This window comes from Mastigoproctus giganteus, chromosome 5 (assembly GCF_048544385.1).
Source record: "Mastigoproctus giganteus isolate SK-2022 chromosome 5, ASM4854438v1, whole genome shotgun sequence".
Taxonomy (NCBI): domain Eukaryota; kingdom Metazoa; phylum Arthropoda; class Arachnida; order Uropygi; family Thelyphonidae; genus Mastigoproctus; species Mastigoproctus giganteus.
Genome location: NC_143579.1, coordinates 210,701,764 through 210,726,295, shown reverse-complemented (window position 1 = coordinate 210,726,295; position 24,532 = coordinate 210,701,764). Strand labels below are relative to the sequence as shown.

Genomic DNA, 24,532 nt, shown 5'->3' with positions numbered 1-24,532 from the left:
GGAGCAGTAATTTGGAGATAATTGTTTTATTTTGTGTACTCTGTAACTTTGACATTGTATTGCTTTTATATAACTAAGATATTGATGTGGAGATATAAAACTCTCTCTATCTTTAATACAGTATTTCATTGTTTAATATAATATACTTATATGCACTGAATTATTTTTCACACATTCTTCTTGTAAAGTTACTTATCTAAGTATATATGTAAATATTTTATTATTTTTTAAAACTTTTATAATTTTTTAAAATTGAGTGTATATCTCATTTCTGAAGTTGTTTTTAAGATTAGAGTGATCTTTCGATGAATTCTCTATCTTAAGTAGAAATAGATTTATAATTCACTGCATTTTCAGTTTTGCAGATTTTTTTTTAATAATTTTGTAATCTCTTAATTCTTAAAAAAAAGTACAGTTTTGAATTTGGTACAAACTAATTATTCTTTCACCAAGTATAATGAGTATGAGTAGTGACTAAATGATGCTATGAAGTATGCTATGCATGTACAGTATCAGCCATTATTAAAAAAAAAAATACCTGCTTCATATTGCCTATCCTTTTTAATACTTTGTCTAATATTCATAACTAGTCAAGCCACATCTTGAGTACTGCATACAGGCCTGGAGGCCTCATTTTAGGAAGGATATAGAGCTGCTGGAATGAGTATAGAGAAGGGCAACAAGATTGGCAAGGGGAGAAAAGAGGTGCTGTTACCAAGAAAGGATTCAGTTCGGTAAATTGCAGTGTTTTGGAGACACCTGTGTAGTGATCTTTGAGGTGTTTAAGGTTTTGGATAGATCGAGCAAGCTCAATGCTGGTGGAATTCTTCTTCTTGCTTGGACTAAACATGAGGGGCCACAAATTCAGATTGAGGAAGGATGGTTGCATAATAGACGTGCAGAAGTTTGCCTTTGGAAGTTGATGGCTTAAATAAATTCAAGGAAGAACTAGACAAACTATTGGTGAAAATGAATAGGTGAAATAGAAGTATTTTTTTTTTTTTGCTGGTGCTGCTTTCTTGAATTGTTTACCACTACTAATGATCTGCTTTAGCATGACAAGCCCTCCCCCAAGTAATTTGATTGCAGACATAGTTTATCTTAGGTTTTTATTTATTTTTTATTATTATATTTTATTATTTTTAGGGTCCGTAGTCTAACGAAGGACCATTTTAATGTCACTCGGTTGTCTGTCTGTCCATCCATCTGTCACAGCATTGTATCCCTAGAACCACCGACCAGGCTAGCTGGGTGGGTAAAGTGCCTGCCTGGCAACCCAAAGGTTGCGGGCTCGAATCCCGCCTTGGGCTTGGATATCATGATGATGCCACACTATCCAGTTGGATCTCACGGCTACGATACACGAAGAAAGGGCACCTCCGTAGCCAGGTGGGAAGGAGCAGCAGTGCGTAGCACACGCTTCTTGATTAGACCGGGGTTCGAGTCCGTCACCACCAAATACGGAGGATGCGGAAAGGTCAGGGAATGACCACCGCATATTCCCTAAGCAATATGGCCTTAGTTGCTAATGCTCCTAAAAACCAAATAACAAACAATAACAACAAACACGAAGAAAGCAGGAAAAAACTGGTTCCTTCGTGTATTGCTCACATCATACGATAATAAAAAAAAAAAAATCTCTGGAACCACTCAACCTGTTGACTTGAAATTTTGCATGGGTTTGTACATCATGTGGGCCAACATAACGGCATATTGATCATTGTTGACAAAAATTTGTCTGAGAAATGGGGGGAAATGTGGGGGAGACAAAAAATTTTGTCGACAACTTATAGCTTATTATACACTGTTGGAAAGAGCTCAATGAGTAGGTTTAATATATAATTTTAAAATATTTTTAAAATTAAAAATGACAGTGCCAGACAGGAAGATGAGTAATTTTCATGCCCTCCTGTATTATCAAGGGATAACTATTCCGATTGAAATCTATCATTTACTTTTTGTGTTACAATTAAAAAATCAATTTTTTATTGCACTTTGTACTAAGTAACTTTCCTTTTGGTGATAAAAAGTTAGTTTATAGTTAGTTAATAATTCTATAAAGGTCATTTATAAATTTTGCGATGAGAAGTATTTTTTAACAGTTTTCAAAGCTGGAGTTGTCCTGGAAAGGAGGTACTCATAGAGCCAGTGTTGAGGCAGCGGTGGTGGGGAGGCACCTGTGCAGAGTCTTGCACAGCCCTCACCTGCCAGTTGCTTCTTCCCCCAAGACTTTAATCACTTCTCCAGGAAGAAGTCTGAGTCGCTTTTCCCACCCTTGTCATTCACAACTGGAAACACTCAAATAGATGTTTTTGTTAGTTTATGAGTTTTAGGCCAAGCCGGGGTTCTAGAAACTTTTTTTCAGTTACTATAAAGCTCTTTATTTGAGATACTACACTAATGACCATTCGTGACTATGGACCATTCATCCCGAGTGCCTGGCACTCAGTAGTTGACCGATTTGTTTATCTTATTATTATTTTATTTTTTATCTTATTTTTTATATGTAAGGTTTTTGGTTTCTACTTTAGGCTTCTATGTGCCCTGATAATTTATAACTCATCAGTATTTTTTGAACAATATTTTTTAATTGGCAAACTGTGAAATGCATAAAATTTTGGGGGGAGGGGCACCAGTTTTTTTTTTTTTTTTCTCTCTCTCTCTCCTGTATGAAATAATTCATATGTGCTATCATTGGTTGAGCTTATATTTATATAAAATTTTTTTATTAATGGGAATACTTTTTAATTTCAGTCCAAATATATTGCTCAGTGTATTGAAGAAATCAAAGAAGAACTTCGGCAGGAAAATATTGCAGTCAAATCAAATGCTGTGGCCAAGTTGACATATGTAAGTTTTAGTATAGTTTTTATTCACTCTGAATTATATATAGTATTACAAAGGAGTGGTGTGATGTGTCACATTATTCAACTTAATTTCATATGACCCACAAACAGAAGCTTCAAATTTGGATTTTATAACATTAAATATGACCATCACAAACTTGTTCTTTCTGGGTTTACTTTATCATGGTCATATGAACAATGGATCAGTAAGAAATACAATGAAACCTTCCAGGTAATAAGATACCAGTGGTGCATGCTGCGATGTCCATTATTGAGAGGTGTCTGCTAATGGGAGGAGCACGAAAATGTATGCTTTAAAATTTACAAGCAGCATGAGCGTATCTGTTTTAATTTCCAGTAGTACAAAAATGAGCAAATAAATTTTCAGGTTTTTTTTTTTTTTTATGTGAACCCCAAACACGAGAGGTATTAGGACCTATAGTACTTAGTACCGTGCTTGGGTTTGAGGTTAAGAAGACGAAAGAAGATATTTGTTGACATTGGACTTGAACTTCTGTAGATTGTAATTTTCAGGAAATACGCATGAAGGAAGGTTGTTCCAGAAAACAGCAGTTGAATGAATAAATGAGGAAGATGAAAAGTTGGTTCTGTGGGTTTGAAGTTGGACAGTAAATGGATGTTGGCTGGTGGCGGCACGTGTTCGGACTGTTTTGAAAGAGAGAGCAGGAATTATAGAAGCCAATTCAGAAGAACAGTGCCCATGGAAGTATCTGTAGAAGAGGCATGCAGCAGAAACAGTGCGTCTATGAGAAAGCGAGTGGAGAGACTCTGTTAGAGATGAATCATTAATTAACCTAACTGCCCTCTTCTGAATGGAATCAAGAAGCCGAAGAGAGGTTTTGGGGGCACCACCCCAGATATGGGAACAATATTCCATGGCAGGGCGAATTTGCGATCTATACAGAGTGAGCAGCTGTTTGGAAGAAAAGTAACGCCAAGAGCGAAAGAGAAAACTAAGTTTTTTAGATGCAGAGGAAGCAATATTTGTAATGTGCTTGTGCCAAGAGAGATTAGAAGTCAGGGTAATCCCCAAAGAGATATATCATTTTGCCTAGAAATCGGAGTGTCACTAAAGATAAGCATAGGAGTAGAAGAATCCTTTTTGCGAGATATAAGACAAGACTGAGTTTTAGAAGGGTTGAAATCAACTAAGTTGTCTTTGCTCCACTGAGAATTACCTGAAGATCGGCATTTAAGGAATTGGTAGCAGATTTTCGAGAAGTTGAAGCTGATGAGCAGGACAAGGTTTCTCAAAATGGAAAGTTGAATGCAATGTGCTATCATCGGCAAAACTATGGATAGGATTTCCAGTCAATGCAAGAAGGTCATTGATATACAAGAGGAAAAGAGTGGGGGAAATAACTGAACCTTGGGGGACACCGGCATTAGTGGAGAAGTTAGAAGACAGAAGCCGACCGGGCTAGCCGAGTGGGTAAAGTACCTGCCCGGCAACCCAAAGGTCGCGGGTTCGATTCCCGCCTCGGGCTTGGATCAAAGTACTGCAAAAACCTTGGGAGGTGCAATATGGCCACAGAAGCCGATGCGCCAATAACTACCAAATCAAAAAAAAAAAAAAAAAAAAAAAGAAGACAGAGAGCCATCTACCATCACCCTCAGTGAGCGATCAGAGAGAAAACTGGATAACCAATTACTAAAATCAGTTGGCAAACCATAAGATGGAAGCTTGTTTAGAAGACCTTTATGCCAAACACGATCAAAAGCCTTTGAGACGTCAAGAGCAACTACTTGTGTTTCACCGAACCTTTCCGGCGCCTCCGTAGCCAGGTGGGAAGGAGCAGCAGTGCATAGCATACGCTTCTTGATTAGACCGGGGTTCGAGCCCGTCACCACCAAAGTACGGAGGATGCGGAAAGGTCAAGGAATGACCACCGCATATCCCGGAGCAATATGGCCTTAGTTGCTAATGCTCCTAAAAAAAAAACCAAACCGAACCTTTCCATTGAATTAGTCCATAAATGGGTAACATAAGCCACAATATCTCCAGTGGATCGACACTGACGGAATCCATACTGGTGATCGTTGATCAGACGGAAGGTTTCTAGGTAGTTTAAGAGTTGGCGGTTAATTGATTTCTCCATTACTTTAGAAAGAGTAGAAGTAATTGCAATGGGACGATAATTGGATGGGAGGGATTTGTCACCCTTTTTAGGAACTGGCTGAAAAGAAGTCTCGCAGGTCATCCCATTTTGCATTCTTGTAATGCCAAACAACGCATGGTTGGGAATAGCCATGAGATAAGGTTCCATTGGAGAAGAGACAATCACCAAGTTGTGATCTGAAGTGCCTAAAGGACCTCTCACTTCGACCGTGTACTTAGAAGGGTTGTTTGTGAGAAAAAGATCAAGCGTATTGGCGGTATGATTAGGATTGTCCGGTATTCTTGTAAGTAAATGAACAATCTGTGCTAGGTCATTAGTAATTGCAAAAGCCTCAGCATCTCGACCTGCTGGGTCGGTGTGACTAGAAAACGGAAGCCAGCTGGAGTTGTGAACATTAAAATCACCAAGGAAAATTACTTCACTGTTAGGAAAGTTGGACTGGAGAAAGTCAAGTTGCAAAGAGAGGAAGTCAAAGAGCTCCAAGTGATTAGTGGAGTTGGGAGAACGGTAGAGACAACAGATGAATTTGACACAATGAGGTAGAGAGATTTTAAGCCAGAGAAGATCAAAGAGAGGAGATTCCAAATTGCCAAGTCTCTGACAGGGAATATCAGAACGGACATATGCACAAGTACCACCTTTGAGGCGAAAGGAATCATACAGCGAATAATTTGGGCATCTGAGATGAGCAGTAGATGAATCAACCGATAACTGAGATTCTGTCAGAAAAAGTACATGGGGTTTGGCAGACTGCAAGTGGAAATGGACATCGTTGAGATTAGAATTGAGACCACGTATATTTGTGAAATGAATTAGGAAGTCCTTGGGAGGTTTAGATCTTTTCGCAGATAAGCTTGCTCTATTAGTTTGACAATTCATGGTGTATTCAATAGTAAGGAAAAGTTGGTGGGACATGCTGTATGAAGTAATGAAATTTTTGGATATGGTGTACATGTGATAAGAATATACCCAGATCCTTGACATAACGTGGCCTCGACAATGCTCCCCGCATATACACTACTCGGACTCCCTCCAGTCACTATCTGGCAGAGTAGAGGCAGCAAGATTATGCACTAGCTGATCCGGAAGCTTCCTAGAGAGTTACCAATAGGTTCAGTCTGGTGTACTAACTAGCGGCCGGCCTGCGAACACCGTTTTAGAGCTGTACCCTCGAAATGTAAGGAATATTGGATCTCGCCACGACGTTCATCATAACCTCAAAAGTCATCAATCATACTGCATGATGGAAGAGATAGGGAAAGGTTGACCGGAACTTAGTTCTAGAGACTAAACATAGGTTCCACCATTTCAAGCCTCCAATAAGCAAAGTGGTGGTATTTCACCGGTTGATGAGAGTCATCTTCCACCTAGTACTGCCTGGTAACATAGAGGGGTGGCGTTCCTCCATGTGGTGTGGGCACCACACCTCGACCCCTGCTTACGTTGGTTCACACCTGGGTGGTCACCCACCATATACTTGTGCATGGAGGTTATACCCAGGATTACTAACAGTCCCACCATCGTGAAGGTGCAAGCAGAGGATTTGGCTGTCACAGACCGTCCGGACTTCGCCGAAATTGGGTCCACTTGACTTGAGTGCCACCCGAATATCAGTTTCATCAGCGTTTTAGACTCCCAGATAGCAAGTATAGCTTATCTGAGAGAATGTCTGTGACAACCTCAAGGACCAATAGGACCTCAAGGACTCAAGGAGCAGGTTATATGTGTACTTTAGTTACAGTTAAGATTTTAAAAATGGATTATTAAAACTGAATGAAAAATTATTTGAAATTTTATATTGGACAGTTCTTTTACTAAAAACTATCTCAAAATGGATTTTTATGTCTGGTACTAGTCATAGTCCAGTGGCATCATGTGATATGTTGAAGACAGAAAGTTTTTGCTTTTTCAATATAGCTTTGGCTTGATGGTCTCTGAAAGTTTTATTTTAAGAGAGCATTTCCATGCAAATTTCATCCTGGTTGCTCTTGCAGTTACCATTAGTTCCCTAATTTCCTTAAGTGCACTAATTATGTCTGTGATATTTACAGAAGTATTTTCAGTACAAAGATTATTGTCAATGGATAAATAATCATCACTTTCCAAATAATAAAAGATCTGGGAGTAATTGTGCCATTCAGGTATGAAGTTCTCTGAGTAGTGCAGACAGGTGCCAGGACAGCTCGTGGGGTTTTGTCAATGATATACAGGAATTTTGTTAGTAGGGGTAAGGAGGTGATTATCCCATTGTATAAGGCCATGGTCAGGCCTCATTTTAGGAAGGATGTAGAGCTGCTGGAACAAGTACAAAGAAGGGCAGTGAGATTAGTGAGGGGAACAAAGGGAGTACGCTTACCAAGGAAGGCTTAGATTCTGCAAATTGCAATACCTGGGGAACTAAGGATCTGCAAGGTGACCTGATTGAGATGTTTAAGACTGATTGGATTGAGAAAGCTCAATTCTTCTTCCTCCTTGCATCATTTGCTAATACTGATAAATGTTTAGCTTCTTTAAATTGACATTGCACTTGAGGTTATGGAGAATTGGAATTGCAACCTGATTAATGCTTGCCTTCAAAAAACTGTAACTTGAAACTGTAACTCCCCCCACCAGATTGTTAAATGGCCCTATGGGGTCTTTATCATCGCAAGGAGTCGTAATGGCTGGTTCTCACTAACCAGCCATTACGACTCCTTGCGATGGTGGACCTGGTAGTATTGCTACTGCTAATTGTGACTATATGAAGTTCAGTGGACTAGCTTGTCCTTTGATGTGTTTTTGTGACCTGCAGAATTTAAATTGCACGTTTAATTCAGTGGTTGATTTAATTCTGGGATTTTCAGAGAAAATCCCAGAATTTTCTAAAAGGGGATTTAAATGGGGGCCAAACCTTTTTTTGATTGCTGTACCATTGGGGGGGCTGTACCACCCCACTTGGGACTGTCCCTGGTTTTTTAATGCACACAGCAGAACAAACATTGCTTTTACAATGAATTGCCCTGGTGTTAATGTACTGTAAACGCAACAAACTTTTCCTCACAAGTTTCACTGGTATTGAATTTCATTACTTAAATAAAATGGTATTGCCAAAATGGCTTTATTTTTATCTTTATTATATTTATTTAAAAGATAAGGCACTGCTCTCTCAGGAATTTTTTTTTTGTCCCTTATCTGGGGATTACCATTTTATCTGTCAAGTCTGGGTGCAAAATGGCTTCAACATAAATGTGGAAAAGAAACATGTATTGTTCTTTATTTCTGAGGACAGTTATAATTAAATAAATTAAATTTTAAACTTATTTAATTAATAATTAAACATGTTATAGTTATATTTATAATATTAATAAATTATATTAATTAGATTATACAAATAAAGTAAAACGATTGTTAAATTATAGAAGTAGAAGGAATATCCTGTCCTCTCTTATGGTTTTTTTTTTTTTTTTTAATAGCCAGCAACATTTAAACTGCTTTGTTAATGCAATGGTCTTTCATTTTTTTTTTTGAAAGATGAGACTGTGGCTAAACAGAAGATTACCAGTTTGGTTAATTTCATCTTAAAATGGTACTGGTTTAAAAAAAGTATTTGAAAGTAGTGCAATACCAGGGCAACTCATTATGAAGGCAGAAAGTTGTTCTGTAGTTTGAGGCTACATTTACGTTAATGCAGCCAATATGTAGTAGCAAATTTGTCATTGTTGACAAAGTTGGACTATTTGAGGTGCAGTAGCTCAGTTTGTCCAGGACCCCAAGGTAGTGGGAGATCCTGAAACAGTGCAGTTACTATTGCTTCAGAGCCTCCCACAATCTGCTTTTTTGGCCTCTAAATATAAGTGCATCAGAGTGCTAAAATTTAATAAATCTTGATAAACCTGGTATATCAAGATTTAGTCGTTGGCCATATTGTTGTGTGATGTGCGGAATATTGTCCTGGAAAATGAAGTTTCAAGCATGTGTCACTTTCCTGGGGACACATTCTGAAAACTAGAGGACTGTTAGTTGAATCCAGGGACATCTGTTAATTCCATCCTTATCGTGTAGCAGGGGATCTCTAGTGACAATACTCAAACAAAACAGTTGTAAATAAGTTGTTCAATATGAGCTGCCATTTGGTATGTAAAGTTAGAGCTCAAAAAAGGTATAAAATACCTTTTTTGAGCTCTAACTGAATTTTCTGACTATGTAGTTAGGAGGACTGGACCATTTTGTTCTTCTTGATCATCATTTAAATGAATAGCAGATTAACCTTTTGGATATGCAATTTGTTTGAAAGTAGTATGATACATGCAACTTGCTTTGAAAGCAATTTCTTTTTTTATATTTTTTAAATACATCTGAGACGTAAGTGCTACCAACATTTAAAATTCTAAAATGAATAAAACGCTTTTTTGAGACAAGACAGATAGGAAACTGAAATCCAGGCTGAATCATTTATTTCAAAAATATGCAAGGAAAACAGTAGTGTGAAGGATTAATAATTTCTAAGTAATTTCATTTGGGTTCACAGAGCATCAGATTCCAAGAACATCCCACATTTTTACTGCATTATCCATCAAGGTTGCAAATGCAATTTTGCACTGTTGCATCTGGTATTGTATTTTACCTGTGCATAAAGAAATGTCCATTATTCAGAGGTTTTTGCTCATGAGCGATATTCGGTAAGCATGGTGTTTTACCATATTAACAATTCACCTACCAGAAATATTGTTTGGACTCTGCTTTCATTAAATACCCACTAACATTTTCACAATGACAGACATTAATAAAATAAAAAATAAAAAAAAAAAGTTGCAGCTGAATGGTGATATTTTGTTCCAACGTTTGATTACTCTTGCTAAAGGCAAATTTTCTTGCATTGAGGACAATTGTCTTTTTGTAATTTGAATCTGTTTCACTTAGTATCATCGTGAGAAAAAAAAATGTTTTCATAAATAAGTTTTCTCAGCTTATTTAAGCTTTTAAACAACTTAGTCAGGTTCCCATGCCGGTGCCTAGTTTCTTAACTTGACAGAGCTGGCTCTCTTTCTGTAATAACAGTAGTGGCACGTGATGCAAGAAAGCAAGTGCATCAGCTTATATAGCATCAGCCAAAAAAAAAAAAAAAAATTATCACAACCATTCCCTCTAAATGTTTGTCCAGTTCCTCCTTAAATTTATTTAACTTATCAACTTCCACAGCGACAGATGGAAGTTTGTTCCAGCAATTAACCACCCGCTAGCTAAAGGCAAATTTCCGAACATCTATTCTACATCTGTCTTTCCTTAATTTGAATTTTTGCCCCCTTAGGTTTTAAATCTGAATAAGCATAAGAATCCCTTCAGAATTCAGCGTGCTCAACCCATTCAAGGCCTTATACACCTCAATCAGATCACTGTGCAAGTGCCTAGTCACCAGCCATTGCAGTTTGCAGAACTTAAGCTTCTCTTGGAAAGAGGATCCCTTCATTCCCTTCACCAATCTTGTTGCCCTTCTCTGTACACGCTCAAGCAAATCTACATCCTTCCTAAAATGAGGCCTCCAGACCTGTATGCAGTACTGAAGGCATGGCCTGACCATTGCCTTATACAGAGGGACAATCACCTTTTCCCTGCTAGCAAAATTCCTATATGTCATTGACAAAACCCCATGACCTGCCCTGGCAGCCTTGCTCAGAAAACTTCATATCTGGCTGAAGTAATTCCTTTATCTGCAAATTCTTAACACTGCTGATTACCAGGTCAATTACTCCCAGGTCTTTTTCATTTTCTACCACCTTAAGTGTAGTATCACACAGTTGGTAAGTTTCTCTGGGGTTACTTCTACCCATATGCAGTACTTCGCATTTGTGAACGTTAAACTTCAGTTGCCACTTCTCAGCCCATCTGCCCAAATTTTCTATATCCTGTTGCAGTAGCACACTGCCATTACTATCATTAATAACCCTGCCAACCTTTGTATCATCTGCAAACTTCGACACTAATCCTGATATACCTTCATCAATATCATTGATAAATATACAAAACAAAAGTGGACCCAACACCAAACCCTTTGGGACTCCACTAATAACATTAGTCCATGAAGAGCAGCACCCATTGATTACCACCCTCTCTCTTCTCCCACTCAACCATCCTTTTATCCATTGTAGCAACTTATCCTTAATACCATTCTGCTTCAATTTGTACAATAGTCTTCCTGAGTCCAAGGATGCTCTCATAATTATGGCTAGGAGTTTGCTTCCTTCCTTTGCCACCTCTTTTAATATAACTGGATAGATTCCATTCACCTCAGGTGCCTTTCTTATGATTAACTTCAACAATTTCTCCTCCACTTTGCTCTCAGTTATTACAAAATCATTAAGCACCCTGCTACAATTTGATAACCTTCTGGCATTTTCCTTCCTTAATAATTCCTCATGTGTGAATCTAGATGCAAAATACTCATTCAGTTTGTTTGCTATCTGAGCAGGATCATCAACAGTCGAACTATTGATATCAAGTGGACTAATCTGATTCATCCCCCTCCTTTTAGAGTTTATGCAAGTAAAGAAATCCTTGCTGTTTTTCTTAGCATCCTTTGCCAAAGATTTCTCGTAATCTGCCTTCGCTTGCCTAATCTTCTTTGTGACCTGATTACAAACTAGCTTATATCTGCCATAGGCTTCTGTGTCGCCTGATAATTTATATGCATCCCATGCATTTTTCTTCTCTGTCACGAGTATCATTAGTTCATTTGATAACCATTTAGGCCTAAACCTTGAACAATATTTCTTAGTAGGTATGAAACTTTTAGTAGCTTCCACAATTAATTCCTTGAATGCTTCTCACTTAGAATTTGCTGTTGGTAAATTCTAAGTGGGAAGCATAGAATTTGCTGTTTGTAACATCATCAGTTGATCCCACTGTACAGAATTTAAAAACTGTCTGAGACCACTGTAGTCACCTTTACGGAAGCAAAAACCCTTTCCTGTACCCCTGATGGTAATTATATCTTTAAGTAAATCCCACATCGGTACACTGATCACTGCCACCTAGTAATTCCTTTATCTGCAAATTCTTAATACACAAATGATCACTGCTAATTACCAGGTCAAGAGTGTTACCCTCTCTGGTTGCCTCCCGAACATGCTGCTGCAGAAAACAATCATCCAATAAATCCACAAAATGTTACTAGTGTGCGAGTGACCAACCCACAAGTTCCAGTCAATATCTCAGAAGTTAAAATCTCCCATTTATAAGACATTCTGATTTACTAGCCCACTCTATTTCTCTGTACAATTGTTCATTGTACTCATTCGAGTCATTAGGCCTATAACACACTCCTACTCTTATTTTTGCTTTCGCAGTGCTTATGTCACACCAAACTGACTCAACAGTGCACTGTTCATCTGTATCAGTTGGATGCACTTCTTTTGATTTTATGTTTTTCTTAATTAAAGGATAACACCTTCTCCCTTCCCATCCTGTCTATCCTTTCTGTACACTTTGTACTCCCCAAATTCCAATTCTGCATTCCTAATATCTGTGTGACACCACGTCTCTGACATCCCAACAATATCCGCCTTTGATGTCTTGACCAACACTTCAAATTCATCAAATTTATTTACTATACTTCTAGCATTGATATACATGCACCTATTCTTATTTTTATTTACCCTAACACATCCCATATACCCACCTGTTTCATGATGACTGCCATCAGTCCCTGAAATCCCCAGCACCTCTCACTCCAGGCTGCTTCTTATTCTAATAGTAGTGCAAGAATCTCCTTCACCTCTGCCTACTGCTACTTTTAACCTTTTAGTCTGTAAATCCCCCAAGCTAGCAGTTTTCCAACCCACCTAACACTGCCTCGATAGCATCAGCAAATATTCTTGCACCCTTTATATTTAAATGTATCCCATCCCTGTAGAAGCAGTCTCTCCTATTAACAAGCACAGACCACGCTGAAAAAATTCTATCCCTTGAGCCTTGCACATTCCCTCCAGGGCCGAATTGATTGACAAGGCTCTCATCATGTACTCCCTCCTATCGTGTCTGTGCAGAATTGCAGACACTTTCAAATTTAATCCTAACTCGCGACTTTTTTGCAACATTGACCTATACTTGTTAAGTAAATCTGCAGATCTACTCTTAATGTCATTGGTGCCAACGTGTACATCAATATCACCTTTTGTGCCCTTAAAAGATGATATATGCTTTACAACGTCATAATCTTTTTTCCCCTGGCAGACATACCCTGGTGGCACCTCCGTAGCCAGGTGGGAAGGAGCAGCAGTGCGTACCACACAGTTCTTGATTAGACCGGGGTTCGAGCCCATCACCACCAAATACGGAGAATGCTGAAAGGTCTGAGAATGACCACCGCATATTCTGGAGCAATATGGCCTTAGTTGCTAATGCTCCTAAAAAAAAAAAAAAAAACCAAAAACCAAAAACCAACATACTCTGGTCCTATTCCATCTATCCATTTTACACAATATATTCTCCGTCTCCCTGACAATAGAGGCACCAACAATAACTAACTCCTGTGGGACCAGTGCATTCTGCCTTGGAGATTGCCGCTATGTTGCCTGATTCCCAGGAGTGAGACTTGAGTTGGGCAGCTGAGAGCTTGATGGGCCCCTCATATTAATTTATTCGAGGGCACCTACCATACACCTCAAGCTCTCTTAGACTGCCATTAGAACGCTGAGTTGACGCCTAATTTCTAGACACATTCTCTGCACCTGGCACACACAAAGACATCCTCCTTGGCTAGATCATGTTCTGTTACAGAGAGTTCGGCAAACATTTCACAAGTTGCACATTTTTTTAGGCTGTGATGCATTGGAGAATCGCCCCCCTCAGTTCTCCCCCGAGTCACAGCACTCCTGCCACTTTGTGCCCTTTGCTTTGCTGCTCTAGTCTGGGGCATGATATTTTAAATTAATAAGATCAATAAATTTAATTAATTAATTGCCAATACTACACTAATAGAATCCTAAATGCAGTGATGTATGGCGCCTCCGTAGCCAGGTGGGCAGGAGCAGCAGTGCGTAGCACACGTTTCTTGATTAGACCGGGGTTCAAGCCCGTGACCACCAAATACGAAGGGTGCGGAAAGGTCAGGGAATGACCACCGCATATTCCCGGAGCAATATGGCCTTAGTTGCTAATGCTCCTAAAAACCAAATAACATAACAAGCAGTGATGCATATTATGCTATATAATTTTACGTTAGTGCTACCTAGCTATCACAATTAAAAATATGAATTCCCTACCACTCTATACAAAAACAGTGGCTGCAAGATTCGAACGAAATAACGGTTTTACCTATATTAAGTAGTAATCTACAAAAACTCTTTATATAAATTAAAAATAAAAATAACCAGCGTAACTAGAACTATAAAACTACCTAGAAAGTACAATATAAAATAACCATTAAGTAAATTAAATGGCAAACACTTATCGCTTTTTCGGAGCCTGTAAGATCTCTCTGCATGCAGAACTAATATCGTTGTCCCCCCTATCCCTTTGTATCCTCTCAATTAGCTCATATTATTTCTTTGAGGCTTTCAGACCTGTATACAGTGCTCAAGGTATGATCTGATGATTGATTTGTACAGCAGAATGGGTTACCTGTTTAACTCTACTGGCAAAATTTCTGCATGTTATTGACAAAATATCTGTAAATATCTATTGGCAAAATATCTGCATGTTATCTCATGTTCTGTTTTAGCAACCTTAGTGCACCATTGGGAGAACTTTTTATCAGAATATGTTACAACTCCAGATCCTTTTCATCTTCAACAATTTTGAGTGTACTGCTCCACTAATTGATAATAATTTAACATGGAATTACCATAATCCAGATTGTAGAACCTTGCTTCTGCTAGCTTTGAAGTTTAATTGATGTTTTTTTAAATGTTGTATTGTAGACTGTAAATAATCTGTTTAATGTTTTTTGAAATTTGTTTCTCATAAAAATCTTTGAATTTGAAATCTGAAAAGACTGAAATGTGAAAATCTCAACACAATGCAAATTTATTTATCTAGCATTATTTTGCCTGATTTACCAAGAAAATAGTAACTTTTGCCTTGTATGCAAGATTCACTAATGCATGCATCTGCTAGAGATGCTGGATTTTTAGAGAGAGAGAGAGAGAGAGAGAGAGAGAGAGAGAGAGAGAGAGAGAGAGAGAGAGAGAGATTAAAAAAATATATATAGGATGCATTTTCCCCTGTATTAAAATATATATTTAGAGTAATTCAAGATTGTTGCTACATGAAATTAATTTTATATGTTTGTTATACCAGTAATCTAAGGAAGTTTATATGAATATAGATATATACAAGTCATTAACATGCAAAGATACGTTAGTTTTTGCTACATGTTTAAACATTTACCTGTATTAATTAACTTCAATTATCAGCTGTTTTGGGATTTAAAGAATAAAAAAAAAAATTTGTAACCCTACATGCTATGTTATTCCTTACCCCCCCCCCCCTCTCTCTCTCTGTCTCTCTCTGAAAGGTTCCAGATAAGAGATCAAGTCCATATTGGTTTGCAATGAAAAATTGGAATCTGATGAATATATATATATATATATATTTTTTTTTTTAATTTTTACAAAGAAGGCTTGTTTTAAAGAACATTGAAGAATTATTGTTCTGATGAATCAAACTTAGCCAACTAACTATCTAGTGGAGTGACTGAGTAGCATCACAAACCATTTGTCACTCTTGTGATAACTCAACTCCCCAAGGCATTGAGTTAGAATACAAAGGAATGAGTGGACTGCTTTATCAGAAAGGATTCTGAGAATTTTTTTCTTGCCTGAATCAATATTGAAATGAACTTGTGTTGCTCTTAAAATAAAACCAGTGTTATATAAGCCATAAAAGTAGAATTATGTCTTTTAATTTAAGTTAATGTGCACAATCGTGTGTATAACAGTGCATACGTGTGTAGACAGGACAGGACAGGAGGAGTGGAGGGGTTATTCCTTTAGTTAATAAGCATATGCACATGATTACACATGATTTGCTTTGAGAATAGCAAATTGAGAATAGATGCTTTGAGAATTTTGAAGGATTTTGTCTGCTGCCAGAGCCTCATCTCATCTCATTAGAAACCACAAAGCATTGGCATCCAAAAAAAAACCAGGAGACATAGCATTTCAATAACCATTAAACCTGCCATAGTGATGTGTTGGAAGGCTGTAATACTATGCTGTGAAAACTGCAGGTAAAAGACCCACTGGGTGGCAGCAATCATTTTGTATTAATGTGGGATTTAATTAAAGACATATCTACTGTGAAGGGTAAAGGGAAAGGCCTTTGCTTTTGTGAGGGTGACTAAAGTGGTCTCAGACAGTTTTTAAATTCTGTGCAGTGGGACCGACTGATGACGTTACCAAAAGAAAATTCTAAATGGGAAGTAATCAGGGAACTAATCGAAGTTGCTAAGCTTTTCATACCAACAAAGAAATACTGTTCAAAGGGTTCAACCTAAATGGATATCAGATGAACTATTGAAACATGTGACAGAGAAGAAAAGTGCATGGGATGCATACAAATTATCAGGTGATACAGAAGCTTATGGTAGATATAAATTAGTCTGTAAGCAAATCACAAAGTAGATTAAGCAAACTAAGGCAGATTATGATAAGTCTCTGGTGAAGAATGCCAAGAAAAGCAGGAAAGACTTCTATGCTTATATTAACAGTAGAAGGAAGGGTTTGAGTCACATTGGGTCAATTGATGTCAATGGGTTAACTGTTGATGACCCTGCTCAGGTTGTGGCAAATTGAATAGGTATTTTGCATCTACATTCACACATGAGAAATTTTTTATGGAAGGGGATATCAGGAGTTTAACAAATTCCAATGGGGAGCTAAATGACTTTGCAATAATTGAAAGGAAAGTGGTAGAGCAATAGTTGAACCTGAATATAAAAAAGGTGCCTGGGGTGGATGGGATCTATCTAATCATATTAAGGGAGGTAGCAAATGAGGTGAGCAAACCCTTAGCCATAATTATGAGAGCATCCTTGGATTTAGGTGAGATATCTGTGGATTGGAGGTGTGCGAATGTATTCCCAATTCATGAAGGAGGATCAAAAGATGACACAAGTAATTACAAACCTATTAGCTTAACATCTGTTCCAGGGAAAATAATGGCATCACAGGTTAAAGAAATAATGTAGGACCATCTGGACTGGAATGCAAGTATACTGCACTGACAACATGGATTTGTTAAGGGGCAGTCTTGACTAACCAATCCGATAGGTTACTATGATGCAGTGACCAAGGAACTGGATGCAAAAAATAATTTCAATATCGTGTACTTAAATTTCAAGGAAGCTTTTGATACTATTGTACATAAAAGACTGCTGTATAAACTGGAGGAATGTGGCATTATGGGGAAGTTACTGCTATAGATAAAGGGGTGATTAAGTGGAATAACACAAAGCGGTTATTAATGGGCACTGCTCTTTGTGGACTATTATTAGTGAAGTTCCCCAGAGTTCAGTGCTGGGTCCATTGTTGAAGTGGGTCCATTATTAAATATTTTCAATATTTAATAATGATGTTGAAGGTATATCAGGCTTAATTTCAAAGTTTGCAGTTGATTCAAAGGTTGGCAGGGTGGTTAATGACAGTAATGACTGTATGCTACTGCAACAAGATTTAGAAAAATTAGGTTGATGCACTTAGAAATGGCAGTTGAAATTTAACATTGACAAATGCAAGGTATTGCATATGGGTAGCAGTTATCCCATAATAACTTATCAACTGTATATATTATATTAGGTAGTAGAAAATGAAAAATACCTGTGGGTAATTATGCAGCCAGATGTGAAATCTCTGAGCAGTGCAGACGTGCTGCCAGGACAGCTTATGGGCTCTGTCAGTGATATGCAGAAACTTAACTAGTAGGGATAAGGAGGCGATTATCCCTTTCTACAAGGCCATGGTTAGGCTGCATCTGGAGTATTGCATACAAGACCTGTATACCAGACCGGAGGCCTTTAGAAAAGATGTAGATCTGCTTGAATGAGTGTGGAGAAGGGCAACCAGATTGATGAAGGGAACAAAAGGGTGCTCTTACCTAGAAAGACTTCAGTTCTGTAAATTGCAGCTTCTGAAGATTTAGGCACCTGTGAGGTGATCTGATTGAGGTGTTGAAGGCCCTTAATGGATTGAGTAAGCTGAATGTGAATGCCATTCACATTCAGCTTACTTATTCTTCCTCTTGCTGAGACTACACACATGAGATAGCATAAATTTAAGTTGAAGGATGGTTCCAGGATGGATGTGCAGAAGCTTGCCTTCAGTTGGCAAGTGGTTGATTGTTGGAATAGGCTTCCATCCGCTGTGTAAGTGGATTGTTTTAATAAATTCAAGGAAGAAGTAAACAAATTCTTGGGATGTGTGCGTACGTGTTTGCGTTTTTTGCAGAGGATATATAAGCTTGGTCTCTTGCATCATTTGCCACTACTATTACTACTACCACCACCTAAAATGCACCTAAAAAGATTTTTTTTGCTGATCCAATCTTTGTGCTAATTCTGAAAGGTAGTCAAGGGTTTAGTGGACATGAACATACTAAATTTTTACCTGGGAAAGGTGTTTTTATTTTATTTATTAATTAATTACTATTTAAAGTAATGGACCATAATTCCAATGAAACTGATTGTTAAGTCATTTCAGATTTAGACTTCTGTGCTTTTTCTAGCCTGTGTCTGAGATTTGAGATTGCATTAGTTTATTTTCGAATGTTTTTTCACATATTTTATACAGATTAATATTATGGTGTTAATTTCTATTTTTATCTAAAATGCCCTGTTTTATTTTAACAGCTACAAATGCTTGGGTATGACATTAGCTGGGCTGCATTTAACGTCATAGAAGTTATGAGCTCAACAAAATTTACATTTAAGGTAAGATTTTAAATGAATTATTGTAATAATTTGTGAAAACTTGTTTTTTAAATACTAAAAAGTGTTTTTAAAATTTCAGAGAATAGGATATTTAGCAGCTGCTCAGAGTTTTCATGAAGGTACAGAGGTTCTTATGCTAACCACTAATATGATCAGAAAAGTAAGTTAAATGTTTTACTTTCTGTTTTTATGCTAAAAGGTAAAGGTGGATTGTCTGTAATTGTGTGATCTAATAAAATAGATAATGAAACTATTTAAAAAGTGATACTATTTCAAAGATGACCTTGTCTTCTTTGCTGCAGATGTTTTTAAAGGTGCTGGATTTATGAACTAAAGTGCCAAAAAAAAATAAATAAATAAACAAATGGATGGTGAAATGCTGTAGAAATCTATAGTGAATAAAGAAGGATTTTCTGCTGCCAGAGCCTCATCTCATTAGAAACTACAAAGCATTGACATCCAAAAAAAAGAGAGACATAGCATTTAAGTAACCACTAAACCTGCCATAGTGATGTGTTTGTATAATCTTATGCTATACAAACTATCGAAAGAAGTTCTTATCCTGAAAATGAATGACAAAAGAAAATGTTGGAAGAACTTCATCAATGAATACTCCAGAGACAGCCGACCTGGCTAGCCGGGTGGGTATGGTGCCTGCCTGGCAACCCAAAGGTTGTGGGTTCGAATCCTGCCTCAGGCTTGGATCAGAGTAGTACGAAAACCGTGGGAGGTGCATTATGGCCACAGAAGCCGATGCGCCAACAACTAACAAAAAAAAAAAAAAAAGAAAAAAACTCCTCCAGAGACTGCCCTCTTAATGAAAACTTAATCAGATATATACACCGCTCCCTGGATATAACGCAGTCGTTTATACCGCAGATTTGGATATACCATGGATCTTACTGCCTGACATTGCCATTGGAAAAAATTCCGAGAAAAATATTAATGTTCTTTTGCAAACCTTGCACTGCAGGTGGCTTTCCCACTCGAATGGCCCAGTGTGTGTGAGAGGGGGAAAAAACGGGGTTCTTGGAAATCCCAGGGACCTTTACCCTCCTGCTGAATTAAGAAGCAAAAAGAGTGTTTATCGAACAAAGAAAATTTGCTAATCTTCTTCAAGGTCACTAACCGTTACACCCATAGCTTGAGTCGTGCGATTTGCTTATCTCCTCCAACACAAAAGAATGGTGTTTCCATTTTAAGTCAGATGGGAGCAGTGCATTCGAAAGATGTGAGATTGTTTTAACCTCTGCAGTTAGTATCAACCACCTTTCCTTGTGTAAGGGTTGTCACTGCAAAAAAAAAGATGATCCGTAGTTTGAGATTTACCTGTGCCGGTTGGGTTTTTTGTCCGTTCGGTTTGTATTGGTGATTTTTTTTACATTTTTGCGAACTTTACAGACATAGCTATCATTCATAATAAATAAATTGATTTCAGGGGTTATGGCAAATGTTAATAAAAGAAAGTCGTACACCATCAAGGAAAAGCTGACTGTAATCTAATAAGTAAAAATTGGTGTTATCGAAAGCACAAATAAAACAGTAATTGGGTATTCTGGAGGGAACAATACAAGGATGGATTACAGAAGAAGGAAGACTACATTCCTTTTGGATACATTGGACAAAACCCCAGGACTGGAAAGAAAGAGATCAAGACTGCAAAAACGAGGCAGTAGATGATTGTTTATACATGTGGCATTGTTCAGAAATGCAATTTAGGATTTCCACTGTCAGGTCCCATTCTGAAGATGCAAGTGGAGAAATTGTTTTCAAGACGTAAAGTGTAATGTTGAATCCTCTGCCAGTGATAGATAGCTATGTCATTGGCAGAAACGTCATGGCATTGGGGAAATAACAATTAGCGGTGAAGCAAAATCATCAGATGCTGATAGTGCAAAACAATTTATTAGTGACTTAAATTGTGGTTTCTGTGATGAGCAACTATACAATTGTGATGAGTCTGCACTGTTTTACAGAATCTTACCAACAAAATTTTTGGATTTAAATTCAGCTCCAAACAAGGCAGGATTGAAGTTAAGTAAAGATCGTGTCACTCTATTGTTTTATTTGAATAAAACAGGAACCCATAAGCTGCCTCCCGTGGTAATTGGGAAAAGTAAGAATCCGCAATGTTTTTAATCCGTCAACTGAAAACATCTCCTTGTAGAATACGTGAGCAGCTCAAAAGCATGGATGACTGCAAATTTATTTTTGATTTGGTTCCACAAAATGTTTGTACCCTCAGTGCAACGACATTTGAGAAAAATATGCATCGAATCAAAAGCATTACTATTTTGAGATAACTGTCCACCACACCCACCTGTTGATAATCTCATATCCAAAGATGGAAAGATTCGGGCCATGTATTTACCAAAAAATACCACAGCATTAATCCAGCCCCTTGATCAAAGAATCATTTATAATTTTAAGGTAAATTACAGATGCGAGCTACTTTTATTTTTGCTGTCCTCCGATCACAATGTTCCTGAATTTCTAAAGGTGTTACTTTTAAAGGGAGTAGCATACAAAATTGATCTTGCTTGGGAGAGTATTTCGGAAGATACAATTCAAAGTTGTTGGAGAAAAAGTGTTTTTCTGAGAACAGCTGATTTAGAGAATCAAACTGTGGTCAATAAAGAGCAAAACAGTGGTCAAATTGCTATACATTGTGATATACAGGCAGTTGATATACAGGAACAGGAACTCACAGAGAATATGATTGATTAGTGGTTATTGTTTATTGATTATTATTGATTAGTTGATATTGACAAAGAAGAATTGGTGTGTCACTTATTAACTGACGAAAACATTGTTGAAAGTGTCACCAGCGAGAACAGGATGGATGGAAGTGATGGGGAAACGGAAGAACTAAAGGAGCAGCCTGTTGAAAGTTCCCACAGATCAGGAAGCAGTTACAAGACTTAGAACCTGTGATTGGGTAGTTAGAGCACAGCAGGAGGTTGAGCAAGTAAAGATTTTGCAATTAGTGTCTTTAAAAAAATGTGATCTTGCAAAAACAATTCTCCCGTAAAAAGCAGCAAAAAATTAGACTTTTTAAAGAAGTGATCAAATAAATTCCTTGAATTTTTTTATAATTATGTATCTATTGCTACATGTTTTTTGTGAAAATAAAATAATTTTGAAAAATTCATTTCTTCATACATTAGTATTAACCCTTCCCAAGTGGATTTTCTTGGTCTGCAGGTGGGAATAAAAAAAAATTAATGCACGGAATAGAGCGTGGTAAATATCGCAAATGGTTGGATTTCACTCACGTATGTATTCGTAGTGAGAATCAATGAATTGGAGAAAATTTGTGGCCATCAGTTATAGCGCAGTTGTCTTATAACGTGGGTCACAACCTGCCCCCGAAACCCCGCAGTATAACTGGCGAGCAGTATGTGTGTGTGTGTGTGTGTGTGTATATATATATACACACACACACACACACACACACACACACACACACACACACACACACACACAAACAATATATATATATATATATATATATATTTTTTTTATGAAAACTCCAAACATGAGAGGTATTAGAACCAATAGTACTTAGTACCATTTGATAGTACACTGGTGTGCAAAACTTAAAGACCAGTCAGGATTTCACCTGTAGCTTCTCATAGGAGTGGCCTGGATATGGGAAAAGCATTCCAAAGGAACCTCGTGAGGTACAGAAAAGATGAAGGAAACTACAAGATACAGTCAGTCCTCGTATAGCATGATAGTTGTGTTCCTAGAAACCCTCGTGCAATGCAAAATTGTGCAATATGAACAACAAGCCCTATGGGAAATATAGGGTTAGGTGCCGACCACCCAAGATTGAACACACATTTGTAACCAAAACATTACCAAACACAATAAATATTCGTAATAAAATACTTACGTATTTTATTACGACTATTACGTAATAAAATATTGCTAATGCTTTTGCTTCTATCGTAAGCAAACTTGTTTTTTGTTTGATTTTCTATCCAAACAGATGACAGCCGTTCCATCTCTTCCAATTCTTGTGTCTTAATCTAATGGATTTTAATTACACTTTGAGTTGTTCCTGCTATGAAAATTGTTTTTATTTTCTCTGCATTCTTTCTAATTCTCGGCGTTGCCTCATTTAGGTCTGTAGCATGTGCAATATCACATGGTCTTTCATTTCGCTCAAAGCGTTTCACAATTTCATATTTTTTCTCTATCGACAGAGGCGGACTGGCCATAAGCCTTACCGGGAAAACCCCGGTTGGCCGGAGGCTGGTGTGATTTTGGCCATAAACGCTAGTATGAGGCCATTATAAATTTTCCCGGGTAAGAATTTTTGACCCAGTCCGCCTCTGTTTATCGATATTGCTTTTCTTTTTCTCTCTGAATCTGTAGTGTCTTCACCAGGATGCTTCCTTTTCACACCTTTTAAGTATTTCACTCATTTTTAGGGAATAAAGCACAATTACAAAATGAGGAGGCACGCTTGATACACATAAACAAAGCTGCGCGCGTGTAGCAACTGAATAAACAACACCGTAAAGGCAGAGATATACTATTAACACCTCACATTTTACTAACACACATTTCTAGGGGTTACTACCATAAAACAATAAAAACAATTTCCAGTTGCGTTTCTGCTAGTGGAATATGTTATAAACTGGTAGTAAACTCGATCTAATTGCATTTGTGATAATTCCGATAGCTGGAATTGTGTAGGTTATTACGTTATTATGATGAAATGTGTTTCCCCTTCACTGATATAAGAAACATAAATACATTTTCAGAATTTTCTCTTAATTCCTATCGTGTTGCGTGCGGTTGGGGTGATTCTGCGTTCAACTGCCATTTCTTGTAAACACAAAGGCGAATCGTGCATAAGCGAATTCGGTTCGTGTTATATAAGATATTGTTCCCCTGTTTATAAATCGTGTATGATCGAATTTGTGTAATGTAAACACGTGTTATACGAGGACTGACTGTACAACAACGGGACATGATACTGCCATGGGGGATGTCTTTGTGTGTACGCGATGCAAGGAGTGTAAGGAAATCAGGCGACAACTCAGCGTTGTTATGGGCCTATATAAGAGCTCGAAGGACAGGGTGGATGCCCTCGAAGGATTAAAAGTGAGGGGCCCATCAAGCTCTCAGCTGCCTACACCAATGCCAGAGCTTGCACTTGGTCATCACACAACACAGCGGCGGCCCCCAAGGCAGAATGCACTGGACCCAAAGGAACTAGTAGTAGTTGGTGACTCTATTGTCAGGGAAATGGGAAACATGCTTTGTAAAAATTATAGGTGGAACAGGACCAGGGTATGTCTGCCAGGGGCAAAGGTTGATGACGTTGTAGAGCGGATATCATATTTTAAATGCACAAAAGGTGATATAGTTGTACACGTTGGCACTAATGATATTAAGAGTAGGAGACCGGCGGAATTACTTAACAAGTACCGGTCACTGTTGAAAAAAAGCCGTGAATTAGGGTTGAATTTGAAAGTGTCTGCAATTCTGCCCAGACACGATAGGAGGGAGTATATGTTGAGAGCCCTGTCGATCAATTCGGCCCTGGAAAGATTGTGCAAGGCTCAAGGGGTAGAATTTTTTTCAGCCTGGTCTGTACTTGTTAACAGGAGAGACTGCTTCTACAG

General features: G+C 37.8%; 1 protein-coding gene across 2 annotated transcripts in view; it reads left to right on the top strand.

The window, feature by feature from the left end:
- g (adaptor-related protein complex 3, delta 1 subunit-like garnet) overlaps positions 1–24,532 on the top strand; it is a 364,057-nt gene that overhangs the window by 42,979 nt on the left and 296,546 nt on the right. For both annotated transcript variants that reach the window (XM_090374354.1, XM_090374353.1), the window contains exons 2-4: positions 2,755–2,850; positions 18,810–18,890; positions 18,970–19,050. In XM_090374354.1, the coding sequence (XP_090230480.1) occupies positions 2,755–2,850; positions 18,810–18,890; positions 18,970–19,050 (258 nt within the window). The remainder of the gene's footprint in view (positions 1–2,754; positions 2,851–18,809; positions 18,891–18,969; positions 19,051–24,532) is intronic.